We start from the raw sequence: 24174 nt of genomic DNA, 5'->3' as shown, positions 1-24174 counted from the left end.
TCCGACCGCATGGCGGTAGGGGTTTTTTCTTTTGGTCTCCATCCATTACCTTTAGAGATTCCCCCTTTTTTGCAGGTACTTTTATGATAGTTTTACTATATTATATCATGCAGTTAGCTTTGTTAGTTAGGCCTTCACGGGGCACACACTCCGACCGCACGTTTCGGATCTTAGCCTAGCTTTGCCCTTCCGTTTCGTTAGGAGTTATCCAGTTAGAACTAGTATTGTTCCCCCTTGTCCTACTTCTAGTCCTATGTTTATTTTAATATAGATATTACTTGACCTAGGTGTTAGGTTAGGCTAACATACCCCATTCTTCGGACTGGCGATTAGCCTATTCCTTTGTTCACATTGGCCTAGGTGTTAGGTTAGGCTAACATACCCCAATCTTCGGATTGGCGATTAGCCTATTCCCTTGTTTACATTGGCCTAGATGTTAGGTTAGGCTAACATACCCCTGTCTTCGGATTGGCGATTAGCCTATACCCTTGGACATTCTTATATTATCATGTAATTTTGTTCCCCGTGTTAGCCTAGCTTTTAGATATCATGTATATTTTATAGATAATCCTAATATATCAGTTTATTGAGATGTCTTTTCGACCATATTGTTGTTCTGACGGGCCTTCCTCACCACGTGTTTATCACGTGGCCGGGAGGGTCGCTGGTCGATCACGACGAGCCACCTTGTCACTGGGTCTAGATTCCCCGTTCCCCCTCCAATCCCCCCCTCCACCACTTTTGCCACCCCCCATGCCATCTTGGGTGGATGACTCGCTGTCCGAGTCTGCATGAGAGGGGGTGACTCATAGGGATAGTGGGGAGGTTCCCTTCACTGGTGCTCTCTCACAGTCACGTGTCTCGGGGGCTCGGGACCTTCTCCCCCTCCCTCCTCCAGCCTTAAATCGGCTGCGGAGGTTAGAAGGTTCCCCTACCCCACCTCTACCTCCCTACCCTCCCCCCCCTGCTTTAGTCCGGCGGTAATACTCCGTACCCACCGGACAGCCAAGGAGGAGGGATTCACTGGGAGCCTATCCACCTAGGATAGTTCACACGGGCACCCACTGATATTATGTTTTCCTGTTACACTATTGTAAGGATTTATTTTATTTATACTGTTACTCTGGGGGTTATAGTTCTGCCTCATGTTTTCCCTCCTTGGTTATCACCCAGAGAGCTGAACCCCTCTCACTCGGTAATCACAACTCTGGTCCCGACGGAGTTTAATTTACCCATACAACTAGGAGAAGCTTAACACGGAGTCAGTGGCTATTCCCCCTGTAACCATTTTCTACGTTATTTTTAAGTGCATGCCTCCCTTACTTTAAGTCTTTTATTCATACGGGTGTGGGCTTTCGAGCTCACTCCGGCAGCCCTTTTTTGCATGCCGCTTATACGTAGAACCTTATCCGTCGGTTCCACTCCGGCACCCACGGATATTTACATAGGTACCTCCCCGGAGGTTGTCAATGGTACTCATGTATCCTTTGACTTACAGGTTTTGTGTTGCCAGGAGATCGGGTGCAATGCTGTGCTGCAGGACACATGCGGCCATGTAGTCTGCCGTTCCCATGCCGGCTGCGCAGTGAAGGTAGAGGACTTCATTGTTTGGCACCATGAAGGTTGCCAAACCTGCTACGTACTAGTAGGCGAAGCCTCATTAGAAGTAAGTTTTTTCCTATCTCCGTCAGCATTCAATACCTGGTTATACTTGGTCGATACTGAACTATATTTCACAATGTGTGGGCATATATTCAGTTACTATATATTCTAGTCACAATCCTGACGTCCCCCTCCTCTTTTTCCTAACTCTAGACCTCTCTTACAGGGTTCCGATGAAGAGAAGAAGAGGGCCCTGGTGACCCTCAAAGCCTGGGTAGGAGGATTCGGTAGGAACTCCAAAGGCAACCCCTACATCCTCGCCCAGGACATGGCTGATCTCATCTTCCCTGGGGCCAAGAGGGATCAGTGGTAGACCCGCTAGTGGCCGCCCCTCTGTTAGCGGACCTTCGAGTGATGATCTCTCTCCAGGACGGGGATTTCTCGGAGGATGTGGCAGAAGACGTCGCGGCTATGAACCTCGACGTTGAGCCCACAGGCAGTAGAACCCATATGGGCACAGGTAAGGGTGCAGTAGGGGCAGCTTCTGTGGGTTCTCAGGGCCCTTTCCTGAGCTTCCCTTTCTCCATCTCCTTCTACTGGTCCTTCCTCTTCTACCTCTTTCCGGGGCTTCACTGAAGACCAACGGGCAGTTCGCCCTAAGGTCACTTCAGTTATCCCCAAAGTTAAGGCACCCGTGGACAAACTTAAGAAGTCCCTACCCAAGAAATCGGCCATCTTAACTGACGCTGGTACTCCGGCTCCCCACCCTGGAACAGTCAGATCAAGGGTGGCCTCTTCGTCAGCGTCGAGGTCCCCCAAACGCAGGTCTCGGAAGGATCGGGCTCAAGTGCCCCCTTTCGACCCCGAAAGCTTCTCGGCCAACATCTTGGGGGGAGCAGATGGGGGTTTTATTGTGGGAACCTTGGTGGATAACAAGGTTGGCACGGTACTCTCTCAGCTCTCAAGTACTGTTGTGACCTCCGGCCAGTCAATCCAATCCCTGGCGGAACGTCTGGCCGCTCAAGAGAACGCCATCGCCGGGATCCAGACCACGATCACGGCAGGGACTCCTCTGGCAGTGCCACCCTCTCCTCTCCCAATGCCAGACTCTAGGCAACTGCCAGAATTCAAGGCTGCCAACCCTTGGATGATTGCCTCACATGCTCCGTTCGTCAACGGGATGCTGACCATTGAAGGCATTGGAACTCGAAGGCTAGAAGACTTCGAGTTCTTTCCCAGTGACCTTCAACCCCCATTCATAGGCTACATCCGCCTAACGGAAGCAGCCATGATGAGGGAAGATAAAGTTCCCCCAAGGAAAAAAAAAAAAAAACCGTGATCCTTCCCAGGGAACAGGCTCAACAAACTCTGCTGAGAAGCCTGGAAGAGTGGGGTTTTTGCAGAGAATACTCTCATCACGGCCTTCAGGAGTCCCTTTACCATTTTTACACCAGAAGGTAGAAGGTCTCCGCTACCACTTACCCTTAAGGTAGTGGAAGCAACGTTCCAGGCGGCCCTGAAGGACGAGCCTTTGCCTCAACTCCGGGAGACAGAACCCACCTCTCTCCTGGTTCCAGGCTCTGAGGCCTACTTCGAGGGAGCTGTACCAACTTTCTCAGTAGGCAAACTTAAGGCTGACTGCGCCACCACCCTCTTTAGCGAGAGACTTCCCAGGTTATCGGACTCCCTCATCCAGACGGAGTACGATGCCCGGACCAGGCTTGCAAGATCCCTCTCCTCCATGACGATGGCTGAAATGACGGCTCTAGTTTACCAGCAAGAGCTGTTATTCAAAGTCATGGCTAAAGGTCTGCTGCACACCATGCAGTGCGACCTTTACGACTTTCTAGTCGCCAGGAGGAATTGCAGGAAGCGTGTCCTGGCGGAAGCCACCATCCGCCATGAGCCAAACAAACTCATAGCTTCCTCAATTTGGGGGATGGACCTCTTCCCTGCACCAGTGGTGGCGGAGGTCTTACATGAGCATCCAAGGTGAACCAGTGCCTCAAGGTCAGGTGGGGGCTAGTGCCTAAGGGGAAACAGGAATCCTCTGGTTCGAACCAGAGGATTAAGAAGAAGCCGAGGAAGTTCTTGCCCTTCCAGAACCCTCAGCAGACGCTGGTCCAAGCGGTACAAACACCTCAAGGGCAACAGCACTCCTCCTCCAATGGTTAACAACAGTACCTAGTCCTGGCCCCACAGTCACAGCAGCCTCAACCTTCTACATCCTTCGCTGTCTCCCCAGCCTACAACCCCACCTATGAAGGCCAGAATTTTCAGGCCTTCAACAGGTTCGCGAGAGGCATCAGAGCTAGGGGTGCCTCTCGTTTCAGAGGATCCGGCAGGGCTACAAATAGGGGAAGAGGCTTCCGAGGAGCAAGAGGTGGTCGCTCCTCGGCAAGCCAACAGTGAGAGTCCCAAGGTAGGAGGGAGACTGTACCTCTTCCGCCAGCGGTGGAGGTTCAGCCCCTGGGCTCAGAGCATAGTAACCAAAGGCCTAGGCTGGAGTTAGCTAGAGGGCCCTCCTCCAACCAACAAATTCTATCAAGCACCAACAACGGAATTGGTAGAGTATACCCAAGACCTCCTTCTCAAAGGAGTAGTTTCAAGAGTCAACAATTTAAAATTTCAAGGATGCTTGTTCAGCGTGCCAAAGAAAGACTCGGAAAGCCGAAGGATCATCTTAGACTTGTCCCATCTGAACTTATACATTCATTGCGACAAGTTCAGGATGCTGACCGTTTCGCAGGTAGGGACCTTACTTCCCCGTGGGGCCGTCACAACCTCTATAGATCTTACAGATGCCTACTATCATGTTCCCATAGCCAGACACTTCTGTCCATTCCTAGGCTTCAAACTAGGAAACAGATCCTACTCCTTCAAAGTAATGCCATTCGGGCTCAACATAGCCCCCAGGATTTTCACCAAATTGGCGGAAACAGTAGTGCAAGAGCTAAGGAAACAGGGAATAATGCTAGTGGCTTATCTGGACGATTGGCTTATTTGGGGCAAAAAAGGGGGGGGAATCCCAAAGAATGCAAGGACGTAGCAACGGTCAAGGTGATCAAACTTTCTGAACATCAGGTTCCAAATAAACAACAGGAAAAATATCAAGTCCAGACTAACACCGGAATCTCGATTCCAGTGGTTAGGCCTTCAGTGGGACTTACAATCGCGCACTCTATCAATTCCAATTCCGTCGTTGAAAAGGAAAGAAATAGCAAAAGCTACAAAGCAATTTCTCAAACAACAACAAACATCTCTGAGGTGCCAGGAGAGGATCCTGGGCTCACTCCAGTTTGCATCAGTCACGGACGTTCTGCTAAGAGCCAAACTCAAGGATATAAACAGAGTATGGCGTTCAAAAGCGAATTGCAGATCACGGGACAAACTAGCCATCTATCCCGGCGATCTTTAACGAAAGCGTCTCCGCCCCTGGACGGAGGCAAAGAATTTTCAAAGCAATTCCCCTACAATTTCCTCCTCCATCATTAGTGATCCACACTTAACGCCTCAGCTTACAATGTGGGGAGGATACTCTCAACACAAAAAAGTTCAAGGAACTTGGTCTTTAACATTCCGTCAACTACATATCAATGTACTGGAAGCCATGGCAGTGTTTCTCACACTGAAACGACTCCGGCCGCTCAAGAACTCACATTTCAAACTAGTTCTGGGACAGTGCAGTAGTGTACACTGCATCAACAGGGGCAGATCCAAGTCAAGCCACTTGAACACGTCATGATAGCCATGTTCTCTCTGGCAAACAAGAACAAATGGCACCTGTCAGCCACTCACTTGGAGGGGTCAAGAACGTAGTAGCAGACGCTCTATCTCGCTCCGTTCCGTTGGAATCGGAGTGGGCACTGGACAGGAACTCGTTTAATTGGATCAGTCAACAAGTCCCGGGACTTCAAGTAGATCTCTTTGCCACGGAGTCAAACCACAAACTCCCTTGTTGTGTGGCTCCCAACCTCGATCCTCTGGCATATGCTACAGACGCAATGATCCTCGATTGGAACACATGGAAGAAGATTTACCTCTTCCCTCCTGTGAACCTTCTCCTGAAAGTTTTAAACAAACTCAGGACATTCAAGGGCCAAGTGGCTCTAGTAGCTCCCAACTGGCCCAAGAGCAATTGGTTCCCTCTACTTCTAGAGTTGAGACTCCGGCCTCTACGGATTCCCAACCCCAAACTAACTCAGTTAGTGCAAACTCAGAATGTGTCCGCTTCCTCTAGAATTCAGAAAACCCTAACTTTATGGATTTCCTGAAGTTCGCAGCCATGAGGAATGCAGACATTGATCCCCAGAATATTTCATTCTTGGAATCAGATAAAAGGGAATCTACCCTGCGGCAATATGACTCATCTGTTAAGAAACTAGCAGAGTTCCTTAAGGATTCAAACTCTCAAGTCATGACAACGAACCTAGCTATAACTTTCTTTAGATCATTGTTTGAGAAAGGTTTAGCAGCAAGCACTATCACTACGACCAAATCAGCTCTCAAAAAGATCTTCCAGTTTGGTTTTAGCATAGATCTTGCGGATTCTTACTTTACCTCCGTACCAAAAGCTTGTGCTAGACTGAGACCATCAACGAGACCTAAATCAGGTCTCTTGAGGGTTCTTTTTAAACTGAGCCCTCAAACTGGCCTCGGACATTAATAATGACTCCTGCAATTATATATCTCTCCTGAGGAAAACCCTATTTTTAACTAAGTTTAGCCTCAGGAGAGCTAGAATATCAGAACTGTCAGCCTTATCAAGGGAACCGGGTCACATTGAGTTCCTCCCTCAGGGGAAGTCCTTCTATCCCCAGATCGCCACTTTCTAGCCAAAAATGAAGCATTCCACAGGACAGATGGTCCTTGTGGAAAATCCTACACTACTCAAGACATTTTCTCTTTGTCTGTCAACTCCAATAAGAGCTTACCTAGGTAGAACAACTCTGAGATCTTCAGGTCCATTGTTCATTAGGAAGGAGGGTGGTACAATCTCCCTAAAAGGGATCAGGCAACAAATCTTATACTTCATTAAACAGGCCAACCCAGAGGGTCCCTTTCCCCGGGCCCACAGATGTTAGTTGGGGCAGTGGCCACATCTATTAACTATTTTCAACATATGAATTTTGACGATCTTAAGAAATATACAGGCTGGAATTCTCCGACAGTTTTTAAACGACACTACCTAAAACCCTTGGAAGCCCTCAAATTTCCAGCAGTGGCAGCTGGAAACACAGTTTCTCCTGACTCTTTATAAGTTCTTCTAACTTTCTTGTAGCCTTCCCTTCTGCCTGCCCCATTGCACCCTTACTTAGTTTAGTCGCCTCTAATGTAATTTTGTTACCTTGAGTATTGCTGTTATGTTCATCATTCTCGCTTGGGATTCAGTTCTATGTTTATGCATAAGTCAACTTGATATCCTGTCTTAAGCCTACCCTGTATATATTTTGCTTGTTTGATAGGCTAATTATCTTTAAGTTCTAACCCATGTTTAAGGGTTCATACCATTAACTATTATTGTAAGACTGTAAATTTAAGTTGATCATTATACTATTAACCTTACAGGTGTTTGTTTTTACCTTCTTGCTTATCTGTACTGTCCCTCAAGCTTGGTGTTTTAGCATTCTCTGGTACTATTTCACAGGGCGACACAGGTTAAGCCCAGAAAAGGGATTTTGACGAAGGAAAAATCTATTTCTGGGCTCAGCTCGTGTCGGCCTATGAAATATCCTTAAGTTCATTATTTCTAGGTAAATTAATCCTAATATTACCAGAGAAAAAATAAAATCAAGAAAATGTCAGTTAAACTGACTCGCTCACTCTATAAAAGAAGTGTCGGTATGGTAACAGGGGCGAGTGAGATCACTACCACGAGTCATTTACCATTTAGACCTTCCATCACAAAATCCCCCACCTGAGAGAGCTGATACCAAAGGGTGATGCGTCCGCTACTACTACTACTACTACCGACGCCAAGCGGAGAGCAGCGCCTCTAGCGGCCATCCTTTATAATTAGCTCGACAACGCCAGTTGTGATTCTTTTGCTCGTGTTGTTTTCGCTTTTTTGGATTTATCTATTCCACGATGGAACGTGCTGCTATCGCTTCGGCTAAGTTAAGTGCCCGATAAGTAATATTTTTTGTATTTCAGTCTTCCAGGTACCAGTATTTTCCGTTTTTTAGGTCATATACGGTCACCTGGTTGACTCGTGGCGGCCATGAGCCGCCTCGTGTTGTTAAGATTTCCCGGTCTCCCATACTGGGACATCTTATGCTTATGGGCTCTTATTTTACGTTCATCGTCTTGTTACATCGTATTTTAGAATTAGGGTACACAGCCCATACCTTTTACCTTTTATCTTTTAGTTTGGTATTTAGGACTATACTGTGGTTTCTCTCGCCCAGCATCCCAGCTCTTGCTCTTCATCGGCTACCGCTGGCTCCGAGTAGTCGACTGCTCTTCGGATCAGTTCGCCTCCTCCTGGGCTTCTTTCTCTTTTACTCAAGTGTCCCTTCCATTCTTTTACGATGTAGTATGTATTTATCAGTGTTAATTAGGGTGTTAGGCTAGCCTAGGTGCCTTGTTCCGTGTGTTGGTACAGTTGGGTTCACGTGGCCTCTCTGTGGTTGTGTTGCTATCGCGTCCTGGGCCACCACCGATCACGTGTCCCATTAGGCACCTTACCCTCTCCCTTCCCTCCCTTCCACGTGGTAGGGAGGGGTCTGGTCGGGCCTCCTCGGTTGTCGTGACAACCACAGTAGCCTTCCTCCCTCTCCCTCTGAGGGGCCAGCCAGAGGCAGCCCCATACCAGCTGGGGGGGGCCGGGGTGACCACTTGTCTCGGGTACCGGGGTACTCGACGGGTAGTAGTTGGGGGGGGGGGTTGGCCACCCCCTCTCTCTCTCGCCCGCCGCGTTCACTCCGGGGTTCCCACATACTCTCCCATTCCCTACCCTTCCCCTACCATAACGGACGGAGCCCCCGCTCAAGCCGGGGGCCCCTTCGGTTATCGGTCATTTCTGGCTCCGCCAGTGGGCGGGGTAAGGATTTACCAGTGGTCTATATAGCTTGCCTAGTATCATCTTTTTTCCGCTACCGGAGGAGAGCTTGCTTTCTTACCCGGGTGGGCACTCCTCTAGTAGTCGGAAGGAATCATGTCTTATTCTATAAGGATACATACCCTTACTGATACTGTAATTTATTTGTTTATTCATAGTTTTTCACGTACTATCTCCGTCGTTCTCCGTCGTGGTTTCGTGGGCTCCTCACCACTCCTGGTTGGATCATTTTTTTGTCTCCGGCGTACGCTGCGGACCCCAACCAACCGCCTATCTAACCACACGTATTGCGGCGGAGCACTAGTTTTACTCTAACTTACATACTCCGGCATGCAGCGGAGTCTATGTTAGGCTGTAAGAGTGTAACCCGATACTCATGTATCCCTCCACTTACAGGCTACTAACTGCCAGGATCCAGGCTGCAATGCAGTACTTTACGACCCCTGTGCCCATGAGGAATGCAGGACCCACGCCCCGTGTGCCACTACCCACAACGGGATGATTGTCTGGCACCCTGAGGCATGCACCATCTGCTACGACCTCGTGAGTCAGCTTTTGGGTGGGGTAAGTAGATTCCTGGACAAATTTCCTGTTATCAATGGTTTATCTTTAGTTTTAAGCTACTTTAAGCTGTATCTCCGCCATTAGAGGCTTCATATCGCCTTGTCTTTCAGGCTGCCGCCGTGAAAGAAGTCGCCTTAGCAACCCTGAAAGCTTGGGTAGGTGGCTTCGGCAAAAACGCCGCCAAGGGTCAGCCTTACATCCTGGATAAAAAACTGGCTATCCAGATCTTCCCCGGAGGCAAGGCGACGGGATATGTCGACCCCGTCTCAGCAGCCCCACTCATAGCCTCAATCCAGCAGGGGGTGCAGCAGGAGTTTGGGTCTGTCTCGACACAGGAACCGGTGCCGGACGTCGCAAACCTGGATCTAAACCTTGAGCCAATGGCGGTAGGTGCCGAGGACTTGTTGGTCGAGGTAGGTGTTTCGGGCGCTCAAGGGCTACCTTTGAGCGCTCCTGGATCTTCTTCCCCTATCCCTTCTTCTTCATCTTTTCAAGGCTTCACGGGATCTGAGATCCCTTCGCGTTCACCCGCTCTCTCTGTACCCCCGAAAGTGAAGGGACAGAGAGAACAGAAGACCCTTCATAAGACGACTTCCAAAAAGTCGTTGTCTTCTTCGGCACGGAAGTCTACGACATCCTATGCCGATGCGGTGAAGGCCAAGCCTAGCTCTTCTCACTCAAAGAGCTCAAGAAGCAAGGCTTCTAAAGAGAAGGCCCGCGCTCCGGCCGAGCCAGTGCCTTCTCCGGCATCCACTGGATCCACTCCGGTTACTCCTGTTGGGGTGGCGGGACCTAGTGCTTTTGATCCCACCACCTTCTCAGCAGGAGTTTTGCAACAAGTGGGAGAGATGGTCGGCTCTCTCGGTACGAGATTTGAGCAAATGTTTGCTCAACTCTCCAGTACCATTAATCAGTCCGGTCAGTCAATCCAAGACCTCTCTAACCGTGTTAGAGAACATGATGACCGTTTCGCTGGCCTGACTCAGGCCCCACAAGCGAACTTCCCTGTGGCAGGTACTGGTTTGGTCCAGTTACCTCCATATGAATCCCTGCCAGCTTTCTCTATGAATAATCCTTGGAGGGTGGCAGCTTATGCCCCCTTCAAGGATGGCATGATCTCCATTCCGGAGTGTGGAACAAGAAGGATTGAGGACTTCGAGTTCTACCCCCCCGGATTGACTCAGCCTTTCATAGGGTATGCCAGGCTGACAGAAACAGCCCTCAATAGAGAGGATAAAATCTCTAGGGAGACTGTTTCTATACCGGTATGGATCATGCACAGAGGGAATGGGTTCACTGCCTGGAGGATTGGGATTGTACGAATACCAAACTCCAGGCATTCAAGAGCCCTTTCACTATCTTTGCCACGGAGGAAGAGGCTTCTCTTCCTTTTGCGACTAAGATGGTGGAAACGACTCTCCAGGCCGTCCTTAAGGACGAACCCGTTCCACAATTGAGGGAGGCGGAACCAACATCTCCGCTCTTTCCTGCCTTCGGAGAACTGTGGGAGAACTTGCCAGCCACTTTCACAGTAGGGAAGCTGAAACCAGACTGTGCGATGGACCTGTTTGGCGAGAAGCTCCCTAGACTGCCTGATAGCCTTATTCAGGCAGAATTTGATGCCCGTACGAGATTTGGGAGGTCACTTAACTCCCTTATCATCACGGAGATGGCTGCCCTTTCTTATGCCACCGAACCACTCTTCAAGATACTGGCTAAGTCTCAGCTCCAGTCAGTTCAAGCTGATGCTTTCGACTTTTTTACAGCCAGAAGGAATTGTCGAAAGCATGTATTGCAAGAAGCAACTATTAGGCATGAACCTAATAGGCTTCTTGCTTCCAGCATGTGGGGTGTGGACCTCTTCCCAGAAGCTTCTGTGAATGAGGTACATCACGAGGCTGCTAGGCTTAACCAGAGCCTTAGAGCCAGATGGGGTATCTCATCCAAAAGGAAGCAAGAGAACCCCCCCGCTTCTGGTAAGAAACTGAAGAAGACTGGTAGGAGGTTCCAACCATATCAGAAACAGCAGCAACAGCAACACTTCGTCCAAGCTGTCCCAGTTACACAACAGGGGCAGCCCTCGACGTCTAAACAGACGCAACCCATCCTCCTGTTGTCTCCTCAAAACCAGCCCTCGACTTCATACACCATCTGCGCCTAGCTTTCAACTCAATGTATGAGAGCCAGCCTTCCCACCTTTAACAGGTTCTCTAGGGGAAGCAGGGCGAGAGGTCACTTTCGCCAACGAGGCACAGGAAGAGCTGCAAGAGGCAAGCACTTCAGAGGAGGGTGCGGAGGTCAACCCGCTCAACAGCAGTGAGGCTCCCCAGGTAGGAGGGAGGCTGTCCTCTTCCGTCACAGGTGGGGGTTCAGCAAATGGGCACAGAGCATTTGTGCCAAAGGATTGGGTTGGAGTTGGATCAAAGATCCCCCACCAAACAAGTCATTCTATCAGATACCATCAAAGGAGTTGACAGATTATGCGGAGGAAACTCCTTCAGAAAGGAGCTATTGCGAGAGTCAAGCATCTAAAATTTCAAAGACGCTTGTTCAGCGTGCCAAAGAAAGGCTCAACAAAAAGAAGGGTCAATCTTAGACTTGTCAAAGCTAAACTCTTTCATTCGTTGCGACAAGTTCAAAATGCTGTACCATCTCGCAGGTGCGGACCTACTTCCCCGTGGGGGCCGTCACCACCTCTATCAATCTTACAGACGCATACTATCATATCCCTATAGCGAGAGACTTCCGTCCATTCCTGGGCTTCAAACTAAGAAATCAGACGTTCTCTTTCAAAGTGATGCCCTTTCGGACTGAATGTAGCCCCCAGGGTATTCACGAAAATAGGCGGAAGTAGTAGTCCAGCAATTGAGATCACAAGGGATAATGGTAGTAGCGTACCTCGACGATTGGTTGATCTGGGCACCAACTGTCGAGGAATGCCTCAAAGCCACAAAGAAGGTAGTGCAATTCCTGGAACATCTGGGGTTCCAGATAAACAAAACGAAACCAGATTCTCCGGAGACTCGTTTTCAGTGGCTAGGAATCCAATGGATTTATCCTCCACAATCTGTCAATTCCGGTGGTCAAAAGGAAAGAAATAGCCAAGTCTGTGAGGTAATTTCTCAAAGCAAACAAGCTTCAAGGAGAAACCAGGAAAGAATCCTAGGTTCCCCTTCAGTTTGCCTCAGTGACGGGACATCCTTTTTGAAAGCAAGACTGAAAGATATAATCTGAGTGTTTGGCGGTCAAGAGCAAACGCCAAGTCTCGAGACAAAGTTGTCAGTGATCCACAGATCCTTCGCAACCAGCTCTGTCCATGGACAAAAGTGAAGAACCTTGCCAAGTTAGTACCCCTTCAATATCCCCTTCCGGTGTTAACCATTCACACGGATGTCTCCCTGTCCGGTTGGGGGGAATATTCTCAATTCAAGCAAGTTCAGGGGACTTGGTCCGTCCAGTTCCGCCAGCTCCACATAAATGTGCTGGAAGCAATGGCGGTGTTTCTTACCTGAAGAGACTCCTCCCCACCCAAGAAGTCTCGATCTAAGACAATTTTTTGGACAGTGCAGTATAGTACACTGCATCAACAGAGGAGGGCGGGTCCAAATCCAAACACGTGAATCATGTCATGATAGCCATCTTTGCTCTAGCAAACAAGCACAAATGGCATGCTATCTGCCACCTACTTGGCAGGGGTAAGAAACGTTATAGCAGACGCACTGTCCCGGTCAGTCCCTCTGGAGTCAGAATGGTCTCTAGACGGACAGGTCATTCCAGTGGATATGCCAGAGAGTTCCAGGTCTCCAAGTAGATCTTTTCGCCTCACAAGCGAACCACAAGCTCCCTTGCTATGTGGCCCCCAACCTGGACCCTCTGGCTTATGCCACGGACGCCCCTGTCGTTAGACCTGGAATCATGGAAGAAAATCTATGTATTTCCTCCAGTGAATCTTCTTTTGAAAGTTCTGAGCAAACTGAGGACTTTCAAAGGGCTAGTAGCCCTGATTGCTCCAGACTGGCCAAAGAGCAACTGGTATCCTCTGCTTCTGGAGTTGGGTCTCCGGCCTCAACGGATTCCCCACCCCAAAAGCTGTCGCAACCAGTACAAATGAGGACTGTGTTCGCTTCTCAGGAATTCTTCAGACCCTAACTTTATGGACTTCATGAAGTTTGCGGCTAAAAAAGATGCTAACGTTGATCCACAAAAACATCCTTTTTCTTTTGGAATCAGATAAAAGAGAATCAACTATTAGGCAATATGACTAAGCTAGCTGTCAAAAAGTTAGCATCCTTCCTGAAGGAAACGAACACTACAACCATGATAGTTAATTTAGCTATATCCTTTTTCAGATCCTTGTTTGAAAAAGGCTTAGCAGCTAGCACCATTACTACCAATAAATCGGCTTTTGAAGAAAATCTTTCAGTTGGGTTTCCAAATAGACTTAACAGAATATTACTTTACGGTCTATTCCCAAAGCCTGTGCTAGACTTAGGACCTTCTCAAAGGCCTACTTCAGTTTCATGGTTCTTAAATGACGTCCTCAAACTAGCCTCAGACATGACAACTCATCTTGCACATTCATAATGCTACTTAGAAAGACATTATTTTATTAAGTCTGGCCTCAGGAGCCAGAATTTCAGAACTGTCGGCTCTATCCAGAGATGCGGGTCACGTAGACTTTCTCTCCTCAGGGGAAGTTCTACTTTCTCCGGATCGCAGCTTTTTAGCTAAAAATGAGGATCCTCTTGCAAGATGGGCCCCTTGGAAAGTCATCCCACTTCCGCAAGATCCTTCCCTTTGCCCAGTATTAACTTTAAGAGCCTTTCTATCTCGTACATCCTCTAGATCCTCAGGTCCTCTCTTTATGAGAGAAAAGGGTGGAACTTTATCAGTTAAAGGAATCAGACAACAGATCCTTTACTTCATTAAACAAGCCAACCCTGAATCATTTCCAAAAGCACATGATATCAGAGGAGTAGCTACCTCCTATAATTATTTCCAACATATGAACTTTGAGGATCTTAAAAGTATACTGGATGGAAATCACCGACAGTCTCTTTAAAACGTCATTACCTGAAGTCCTTGGAATCATTAAAATTTTCAGCAGTAGCAGCGGGAAACATAAGCTTTCCCCTGATTCTGCACAGTAGTTGTAGTATAAGATCCAGGTCTCCTTTTATACCTACCTCGTCCAACATGCCTCACCCTACTGCTATGCTCTTCGTGATACTCTAGCCTTAGCCGCTAGGATCTTATTGGTGGACTGCCCCTTATTTTTTTGCTAGGGGCACCCACATTGTATGCATATAAATGTGCTTCAGTGTCTCTACCCTTATTTTTATGCTAGGGTAGAACACAATGAGTTTGTATATTTTGTAAATATCTATTAATTTTAGTGAATTTTTATATACTATTGTGATTACCATTATACTATTCTGTACTAACATTATCTAGTTTAAGCTAATTTTAAGTACTTTATGTTAATATAGTGTAATTGGTTTTTTGATTCACTTATATATATACCAATAATTTTTACAATTTTGTTTTTGTTTCATTTTGACCTTTTATTTCCATCTTGTCTGTTTCTCTGGTACTATTTCATAGGCCGACACGAGCTGAGTCCAGAAAAGGGATATTTTGACCGAAGGAAAAAATCTATTTCTGGGTGATTGGCTCGTGTCACCCTATGAAACCCACCCTGTTTTTTCCTTACCCACCCTGCAGGACAAGATGACCATTTATAAAGGATGGCCGCTAGAGGCGCTGCTCTCCGCTTGGCGTCGGTAGTAGTAGTAGTAGCGGACGCATCACCCTTTGGTATCAGCTCTCTCAGGTGGGGGATTTTGTGATGGAAGGTCTAAATGGTAAATGACTCGTGGTAGTGATCTCACTCGCCCCTGTTACCATACCGACACTTCTTTTATAGAGTGAGCGAGTCAGTTTAACTGACATTTTCTTGATTTTATTTTTCCTCTGGTAATATTAGGATTAATTTACCTAGAAATAATGAACTTAAGGATATTTCATAGGGCGACACGAGCCAATCACCCAGAAATAGATTTTTCCTTCGTCAAAATCCCTTTTCTGGGCAACGACCTGTGTCGCCCTGTGAAACCCCACCCTGTAGTTAGATTGTCCTCACCCAGCTTACCCCAAGCTTGGAGGCTATCTTCAGGAATGACGTCACAGGCGTCGGAGGCGCTCACGGTAGTAGTAGAGGGTACCGGGAGCTGTAGCACGGCTCCTCCGTAGTTGGGGGTTTTGTCGAAGGAAGAAGCTAAATGGCAAGGGACCTCTGGTAGTGATTCCACTCGCTCCTTTACTATACCGACACTTCTATTAGAGGTGAGCGAGCCATTTATCTTGGCATTATATTGTTTCTTTTTTCTCTAGGATGAATAGCAATATTTATACCTAAGAAATAGTATCAAAGGAACCATTTCACAGGGCGACACAGGTCGTTGCCCAAAAATAGATTTTTCCTTCGTCAAAATCCCTTTTATAAACTTACTAACAAAGATAAATGCAGAATGGTTTCTCCTATTTACATACCACAAGTAAAATCTTACAATGCGTGAACTGGGGAAACAGTGAGGTAATGCAAATACTAGCTGGCCAGTTTTGTGCTGTTGGAGATATGTGCTCAAAGCGGTGGCTTCACAAAAGGAGAACTGTAATTGCAGACGTCTTCTTGACTCCGTATTGCAGAAAACAATGTCTATTCTTGATACTAGAAAGGCAGGAACTTCTTGAAACCTCTTGTAGAACATTTCTGCTCTCAAGGCTTGCTCAATGACGAAAATACCTCGGTCGTTCTCTCTAACTGGGCGACTTGACCAGAATTCGACCAAACTCTCGAGCACCTTTTCCTCTCTGATCCTTCATCTGTTTCTTCTTCTCTTATCTCTCACTGATGATCTCTGCTCTCTCACTGATGATCTGATCTGTGACTCTCACTCTTCTACTTCGTCAGTCATATTTATATGGTGACCTGGGGGTGGAGCCTACGGGGTGGCGGAGCACGAATGTCACAGACTCCCGAGATGACCAGAACGTCTTAGAAGAATCTCGATGAAGTATTGCATCATATTTCGCTGCATTTTCTGCTGACATGACGGGGCATGTCGTGTTCCACAACACTCCTGCCAATTCTAGAACCATCATGAGAATAGGCACCTCCAACACGTGCGTGAATGCCTCCTTGCAGCAGAACTTCTCGAAGATGCATTTTCCTTTCCTTTAACTTTTAATTCTTTGTTATAAAGCAATTACCATGACACGTCCCCCCAAAAAAAGAAGAAAAAAAATTAAATTAACTGATTTTATTTTTTTTCTAAATAGAAACAAGAATTAAACAGCAGGGGAACAATTCTGCATAAAGCTTTAATCCAATTAAACACGCACGCTTCTCCACTCACACACTCACTCGTGCGAAAAAAACAGAAAACGGTCATTAGGCTACTCCTTCTGAAAAAATCTCCAGAGGCTACCTGCTATAACATTATCCTTTTCTCTTACTTTTCCGTTTTCTGAACTCTGCTTAAAACTTTGAAATACTAAGACACATCTTGCATCTTTCTCAAAACTAATTTCTCTTTGTGACACAATTACCAAGGGCACGGGTGGCGGCCACGGTACGGGGCGTTCTTTATATTTCGGAAGCAATTTTATATTCATTGACTTTGCTCTACTCTTACCCATATTAATTCCATAATGTATATTTCCCCTCTCCTCTAACACTGAAAAAGGACCTTCGAACTTATAAGGTAAAGAGGGACCTTCTTTCTGGACTAGTACTAAAACTTTATCTCTACATACAAACTTCTATCTTTTGCTCTAAGATAAGTTTCCCTTTAGTTTCCCCTTGACTTTCACTCTCATTCTCTTTCGCTAGTTGCCAAGTATCTCTTAATATTTTTTTATCATACTCTAGATTAGTTACGTAATCTTCACTACCTTCTTTAAGCATTAGGTTACATTTTAGCATTTCCAAAGGACCTTTAGCGGTGTGACGGAAAACAAGCTCAAAAGGACTAAATCCCGTAGTGTCATTCGGTGCCAACCTTAAAGCCAACAGAACAAATGGTAACTTTTCTTCCCAGTCATATTCAAAGTTACTACACGGTTTTCGAAACCGCTCCACAATGCCTTGCGTTTTGGGATGATAAGGTGTGGAAGTTACGAGTTTAATGCCTAACTCTTTCATTCTATCCTCGAAATACTTGGATACAAAATTGCTACCATTATCACTGTATAGTACGAGGCGGACCAAACTTAGAAAAATAATCTAACAATCGTACAGACCTTGCGTTACAGTTTCTTACGGGAATCGCCTCTGGATAGCGAGTTAGTCTATCAATGACCTGGTTTTCCGCATGTATAACAGGAATAGTCACTTTTACTCGCATTGCTATTACTAGAACAAACCTTTACTGCTTTGTACTCTACCAGACGAAGGATCATTTCGTTTCTCACTGACACTTGAATTATGAGTCAAACTATATTCGTCTGCTAAACTAGTTGCTCCTGCAAAAGATACTTCTCGTCTATCTTCTATATAAAGCTTAATCTCAGGGGATACGTTATCTTTGAAGTTTTCTAACAACACTAAGTTCTTCAAACCATCAAAATCCTCAACTTTAGCAGAAGTTAACCAATCAAAAAACAGCCTTTCTAACTTCTTACCGTATTCTACATACGTAATATTTTCGTCCTTTCTCAAACTTCTAAATTTCTTATGGTACGCCTCCGGTACTAACCTGTACGTGCTAAGAACAATTTCTTTCACAATATTATAATCATCACATTCCTCCTTAGACATTCAACTATACACAGTAAGTGCCCTACACTCAAAACTGACTGTAAATATAAAGTATACATTTCTTTAGGAGAACCTACTCGTTCCATTAACTTCTCAAAACACATGAAATATGTTGTAACATCTTCCTCGTCAAACTTTGGTACTAATTTCAACACTGCACTCATACCTAACCTATCAGCTCCGTTTTCGTTTTCGCCTGTCCGACTGTTACGAGTACTTTGTCTTAACCGAGCAATTTCCAACTTGTGCATACGTTCTTTCTCTCTCTCTTCCTGCTCATGCATACGCACTTTCTCTCTTTCTTCCTGCTGCATTACCAACATTTCTACCTCTTGCTGCATTTTCCTCACATCTCTCTCAGCTGCTCTTTCATCTCTCTCATACTTTTCTCTTTCTTTCCTTTCAACATACTCACGGAGATCATTCCCCTCTAGACCTAGGAGCTTACCCGACTCAATAAACTCTTTCACCATCTCACTCATTCTGGTTCTTTCTATATTCTCCCAGTTTCAATCTGTTATGGTGTCGAATAGCCTAGCAAGGTCGCCAAAATGTTCGAACCGAGAGAGGTCTGCTTCAAGTTCGATATTATTATAAATAAAAAGAATTCAACACCAACAGTTGAAACTGGGGATACGAATATAGAAAGAAACACTAACAGAACAAAGGTTTATTTACAAACTTACTAACAAAGATAAATGCAGAATGGTTTCTCTTATTTACATACCACAAGTAAAATCTTACAATGCGTGAAGTGGGGAAACAGTGAGGTAATGCAAATACTTGCTGGCCAGTTTTGCGCTGTCGGAGATCTATGCTCAAAGTGGTGGCTTCACAAAAGGAGAACTGTAATTGCAGACGTCTTCTTGACTCCGTATTGCAGAAAACAATGTCTATTCTTGATACTAGAGAGGCAGGAACTCCTCGAAACCTCTTGTAGAACGTTTCTGCTCTCAAGGCTTGCTCAACGACGAAAATACCTTGGTCGTTCTCTCTAACTGGACGACTTGACCAGAATTCGACCAAACTTTTAAGCACCTTTTCCTCTCTGATCCTTCGTCTGTTTCTTCTTCTCTTATCTCTCACTGATGATCTCTGCTCTCTCACTGATGATCTGATCTGTGACTCTCACTCTCCTACTTCGTCAGTCGTATTTATACGGTGACCTGGGGGTGGGGCCTATGGGGTGGCAGAGCACGAACGTCACAGACTCCCGAGATGACCAGAACGTCTTAGAAGAATCTCGATGAAGTATTGCATCATATTTTGCTGCATTTTCTGCTGACGTGACGGCGCATGTCGTGTTCCACAACACTCCTGCCGATTCTAGAACCATCATGAGAACAGGCACCTCCAACACATGCGTGAATGCCTCCTTGCAGCAGAACTTCTCGAAGATGTGTTTTCCTTTCCTTTAACTTTTAATTCTTTGCTATAAAGCAATTACATCCCCCCCCCCCATAAAAAAACTCTGGGTACAGGCCTGAACGGTCAAATTTAGATGAGTTGTGTAAAGCCCTTAGTCCTATAGTTGGGCAGGTTTGCTTTCTCCTGAACCAAATATGACAGTAATCTTCTTTCCTCTCTTATTGAGATGTCCATTTTCCTTGTATGGCTCCTGCTATGAAGGCCTTACTCCCTACTGTGGTTCCAACATTTGACAACACTTACCAGTAAGGATCACACAACAGGCAGGAATGTTGAGATGCTTTTTCCCCTTGGCAAACGTTGTTTCTCTGGCTGCACTAACCCACCTTCCTCATTCAATGTGGTAGTCAGCTCACCTTAGCAGTAGGTAAGATTCATTCCAATTATGAAAAGAAATTTTTTGTTAAATATTTGGATGCTTACCTAATGTAAAAGTGGAAACCCACCCAGCTTTCCCACATCTTAGTGGTTGGTCATGATGAATTCTGACAAGAATGTACAAAGTCCAATGCCAGCTGATGGAAAACAAGTCCAAGCTGGCTAGCCAAGCATTTTTTTTTAATGCTGATTGCACCTAATGTTACAAAGATATAATCTAACTTTAAGAGTAGGTAAGTACTATCCAAATAAATGTGTCATAAAATTTTTCACTTTTCTCTGACAGCTTCAAATTAGTAAAAATATGTTGTTTGGAAGGATATGAAAGAAAAATTGTAGGACAGGCAAGAGGCAAGTAACAGAATAGGTCAAGCAGTTTACTTAAGCTGTGTGCAAAACTGGTAGGTCTTCATTTGCAGTAACCACTGTTTGCAGCCACACAACAATTATCTATCTTAAAGGATCTGTATTTCAGTATACAGTGGCCGCAAAAATAATCTTAACAGTAAAAATAATGTTGACATATTTCACAAAATAATAGCAAACTACTGTGGATAATTAAACAAACAGAAATCCGTACTTATTTATTATTAAGGTACATGAATTGATACTTTGCCATCTCTTCTTTAGCCTACAATACAGCCTGAATGCGCTTAGGCATGGAACCAGCAAGGATCATGAAATATTGAGGGTCCATCTTAGTGCATGATGTCAAGTTAATCTCATTCTTAAGCCCAGCCATTTTTGAGGGCTGGGCACCAGTAACTTTGTTTTTAACAACTTTCCAGGCATTTTCAATTGGATTTAAGTCAGGTGAATTGCCTGTCCACTGTAAAAAAGATACATTGTTCTCTGCAAGCCACTTTGTTACTGTCTTAGTCTTGTGACATGGAGCCCCAATGCACAAAAAACACTATCATGTAACCTGTAAAACTCTAACATGTGGTCCTTAATATGCACTTCCAGATATGTTGTTCCTTTCATTGTTTCCCCCTTAGGCAAGAAAAACAACCCAGCTCTACCCAATTTACCAGTAAATGCCCCCCTCACCATAACACTTTGTGGATGCTTCACGGTTCTTATGATAAACTTTTGATGATATCGCGACGCATTCTTGGGCCTCCTCACAACACTGCTGGCACTTCTAACCATTCTGAAGGTTGATTCATCTGAGAATATAACGTCATGCCATTGTTCCTTGGTCCAGTCTTTATATTTCCTACAGAAAGCAAACCGTTTCTTCTTCATGTCATCTGTGAGGAGCAGCTTCTTTGCAGCGCGGCGGCATGGTAGTCCCAAGTCATGCTGCAGACAATGTTGTACCGTACAAACAGCGACGTTTCCAAGCAGATCAGGATGCTTCTTTTTCAGTGCAGCTGCTGTAATTGAAGGATTATTCAATACTTCCCCCTTCAGAATTTTATCTGTCCTCGGAGAGGTCTTCTTCTTCCGTCCACAACTTGGTTTCCGTTGTGGCACTGCTCCTAGTGGGAGTCCAGCTGCTGCCTTTTTCGGACTGTAAATAGCTTGGCGAGAGACACCAATATCTCTGGCCTCATGAATCACAGAGACTTCCTGCTCTTACTGGGCAAGGGCACGGACCTTTTCTCCATTTGTAAGCTTATGGCGTCCTATTATGTCAAGGACAAACTGAGCTGTGGGCCACCAAAGATAACTGAAAAATGTGTGAGTCAGGGGCTGATGGAGCAACGTGGAACATATCTTCTCACACTAGCAGCTCAGCGAGCGCTGGTAATTCCTGCTAGTGTTCCCACTCTTATGTCCAAGGAAGCTGTCAACTGCACAACAAATCTCTGGTGACAGCGGTATGGCTGCTGCGCAATTTTAAAGTTTACAAACATTTGGTGTTAAGATTATTTTTGCGTCTTTGCTGTAAATATTAATTTTGCAGCCACTGTATACCAGCAAAGCAAAGTGTATACAATATTAGGTAACAATGTGTTTTATAAACAAAAAATAACTTCCAAAAATATTTTGTTTCATAAAACCAAATATCTTCTTTAAAAAGTCAATGTTTTCTCTTTGAAGCCTTTTTAGAACATGTATTTGCTTTCCAGGACTTCCTAGTAAATCTTTGTTGAGTAGCAGTGCAAGCAATGAAGAAGGAAGGAGACTGAGGTATCAGATGTCAAACTTGACTGCTTATGAACGGCACAAGCTCCTCATAAATCACTATGTTCTTTATTATCCTGGAAGCACAACATTGCTACAGCGAGATACGTAAGCATTAAAGCAGCTCTTGGAAGTTTTTGTTACGAATCTGGTTAGTTGAGTAAGTTAATGTTATAAATTAGCCAAGGAATGCTTCAAGAAAGTTCTATTCCATGCTCTAAAAAATTTGTAATTAGGGGGATGGTAATTTTATATATTTGGTCATTTATAATGGAATGCACCGCCTTTTTAACGTAGTACTATGTTACCCTTACATTAAATTTACTTGTGCTTGGCTGTCTTTTTGAATTTAAGAGATATTGCCATGGCACTCAAAATTGGGATCTTTTTGAAAAATTAATCTACTTTGTAGGGAACTTTCTGAAAAAGTAAACCACTTGATTTGTAAGATTTTTATCTCATGAACATTCTCTATACTGTACAATATTTCTGTTAGCTATTTTTGGTGTACTACTTTTGGATACAGTACATACTATATTTTAGAGTGGTACCTTAATATTCATTATTTCGTCTGCATTATTATGTATTCTACGTATTCATGTTTGTTCCTATACACATACAAACCTTTCCTCTTTACATAGGATTTAACGTGCGGATGCAAGCTGGAAGAGCCATTTATTTTCAGACGAGAATGTTATCTACTGATGGCAGGAGGTTCAAAGCCCCCCCATCTCGTCGGTCTGCACTCCACTTTACCTTTGGCTGCCATTTGCTTTTAAAAAAAAAAATTTTTTTATATATTTTTGTATGAGTGTTGTTTTTATTTATTTATATAATATATACTAGCTGACCAACCTAGCACTGCCCAGAAAATCTCTTGAAAGACAACTGATAAACTCTCTCTCTCTCTCCTCCCAGCACCCCTCTACTCTTTTCACTTTCAATTCCTCTCCCTCTCATTCTCACTGTCACTCTCACTCTCTCCCTTTCCTGTTAAGAAAGTTGCTACATTGCCCAACATTTTTGACATTTTATATTTCACCCCTTCTCACCCCCCCTCCCTATCGGGGTTGAACTTGGACTTAAAGGGCATCGGAAGTGTCACTGTTCATCTCAGCAACCTCAAAAACTATGGATTAGACACTAATATCTGTTGTTTTTGGCTATTTTTACCTGTCATCCCCTCACCACCCCCCTGGCTACAGAGGCTGAACTTGGACTGAAAGGGCATCAGAAGTGTCACTTTTCATCTCGGCAACCTTGAAACTATGCATTAGTCACTTATATGTGATGTTTTTGGTTATTTTCCTATTTGGGGCTGAACTTCAACTTAAAGGGCACTAGGAGTGACATCATTCATCTCAGCAACCTTGAAAACTACGGATTTGACTCTAATATCTGCCGTTTTCGGCTATTTTTACGTCACCCCCTTCTCACCCACCCTGTCTATTGGGGCTGAGCTTGGATGGATTTAAAAGGCATTGGGAGTGTCACTATTCATCTCAGTGACCTCAAAAACTATGTATTAGACACTTATAGTATCTGTCATTTTTGGTTATTTTTTTTTTACATGTCATCACCTTCCCAGCCCCTTCTGACCCTTCCTTCCTATTGATGCTGAACTTGGACTTAAATGGCATCAGGATTACCACTATTCACCTCAATGACTTCAAAACCTTTGGATTAGACAATAATACAGGCAGTTTCCAGTTACTGGCGATAGTTCCCTTCTGACAGCATGACGATAATCGAAAATCAGCAATTTTTGGTGATTTTCGGTTATTGGTGCCTCACTTAGGTATGTACTGTCGGCCAAAAAACTCGTGGCAGAGTTTCATAATTTTTCGTTCGCCTGCCTGACGCTCGATTCATGCCTTATTTATTTATTTTTTCTTTTCAAAGATGGAAGAAATCATGTGTAATGACATTAAAAACAGTCACTGATATCTTTAGAACATTGTTATGTTATTGTTTAAAACTATTTTTCATATAGCAAAATTGACGTGAACGAAACGAAGTGATAAAAAACGTCATATCACAACCATAGATATACATTACCAAATAGATAGGAGACACCTATCACTAGTAGTATTGCATAAATATAGTCCTTAAATTATCATTTCAATATTAAGTTGAAGGTAGTTGAACAATTCCATTTGTTAAATTTTACAGAAAACATTAGAATCTC

General features: G+C 44.9%; 1 protein-coding gene across 1 annotated transcript in view; it reads left to right on the top strand.

The window, feature by feature from the left end:
• LOC135219342 (protein FRA10AC1 homolog) overlaps positions 1-24174 on the top strand; it is a gene marked incomplete in the record, with an annotated part of 130298 nt that overhangs the window by 29899 nt on the left and 76225 nt on the right. Inside the window, 1 exon segment of the mRNA XM_064256018.1 lies at positions 21932-22094. Within this exon segment, the coding sequence (XP_064112088.1) occupies positions 21932-22094 (163 nt within the window).

This window comes from Macrobrachium nipponense, chromosome 1 (genome assembly GCF_015104395.2).
Source record: "Macrobrachium nipponense isolate FS-2020 chromosome 1, ASM1510439v2, whole genome shotgun sequence".
NCBI classification, from domain to species: Eukaryota; Metazoa; Arthropoda; class Malacostraca; order Decapoda; family Palaemonidae; genus Macrobrachium; species Macrobrachium nipponense.
The sequence above is the reverse complement of the archived record's forward strand: the minus strand, read 5'-3'. Positions and strand labels throughout refer to the sequence as shown.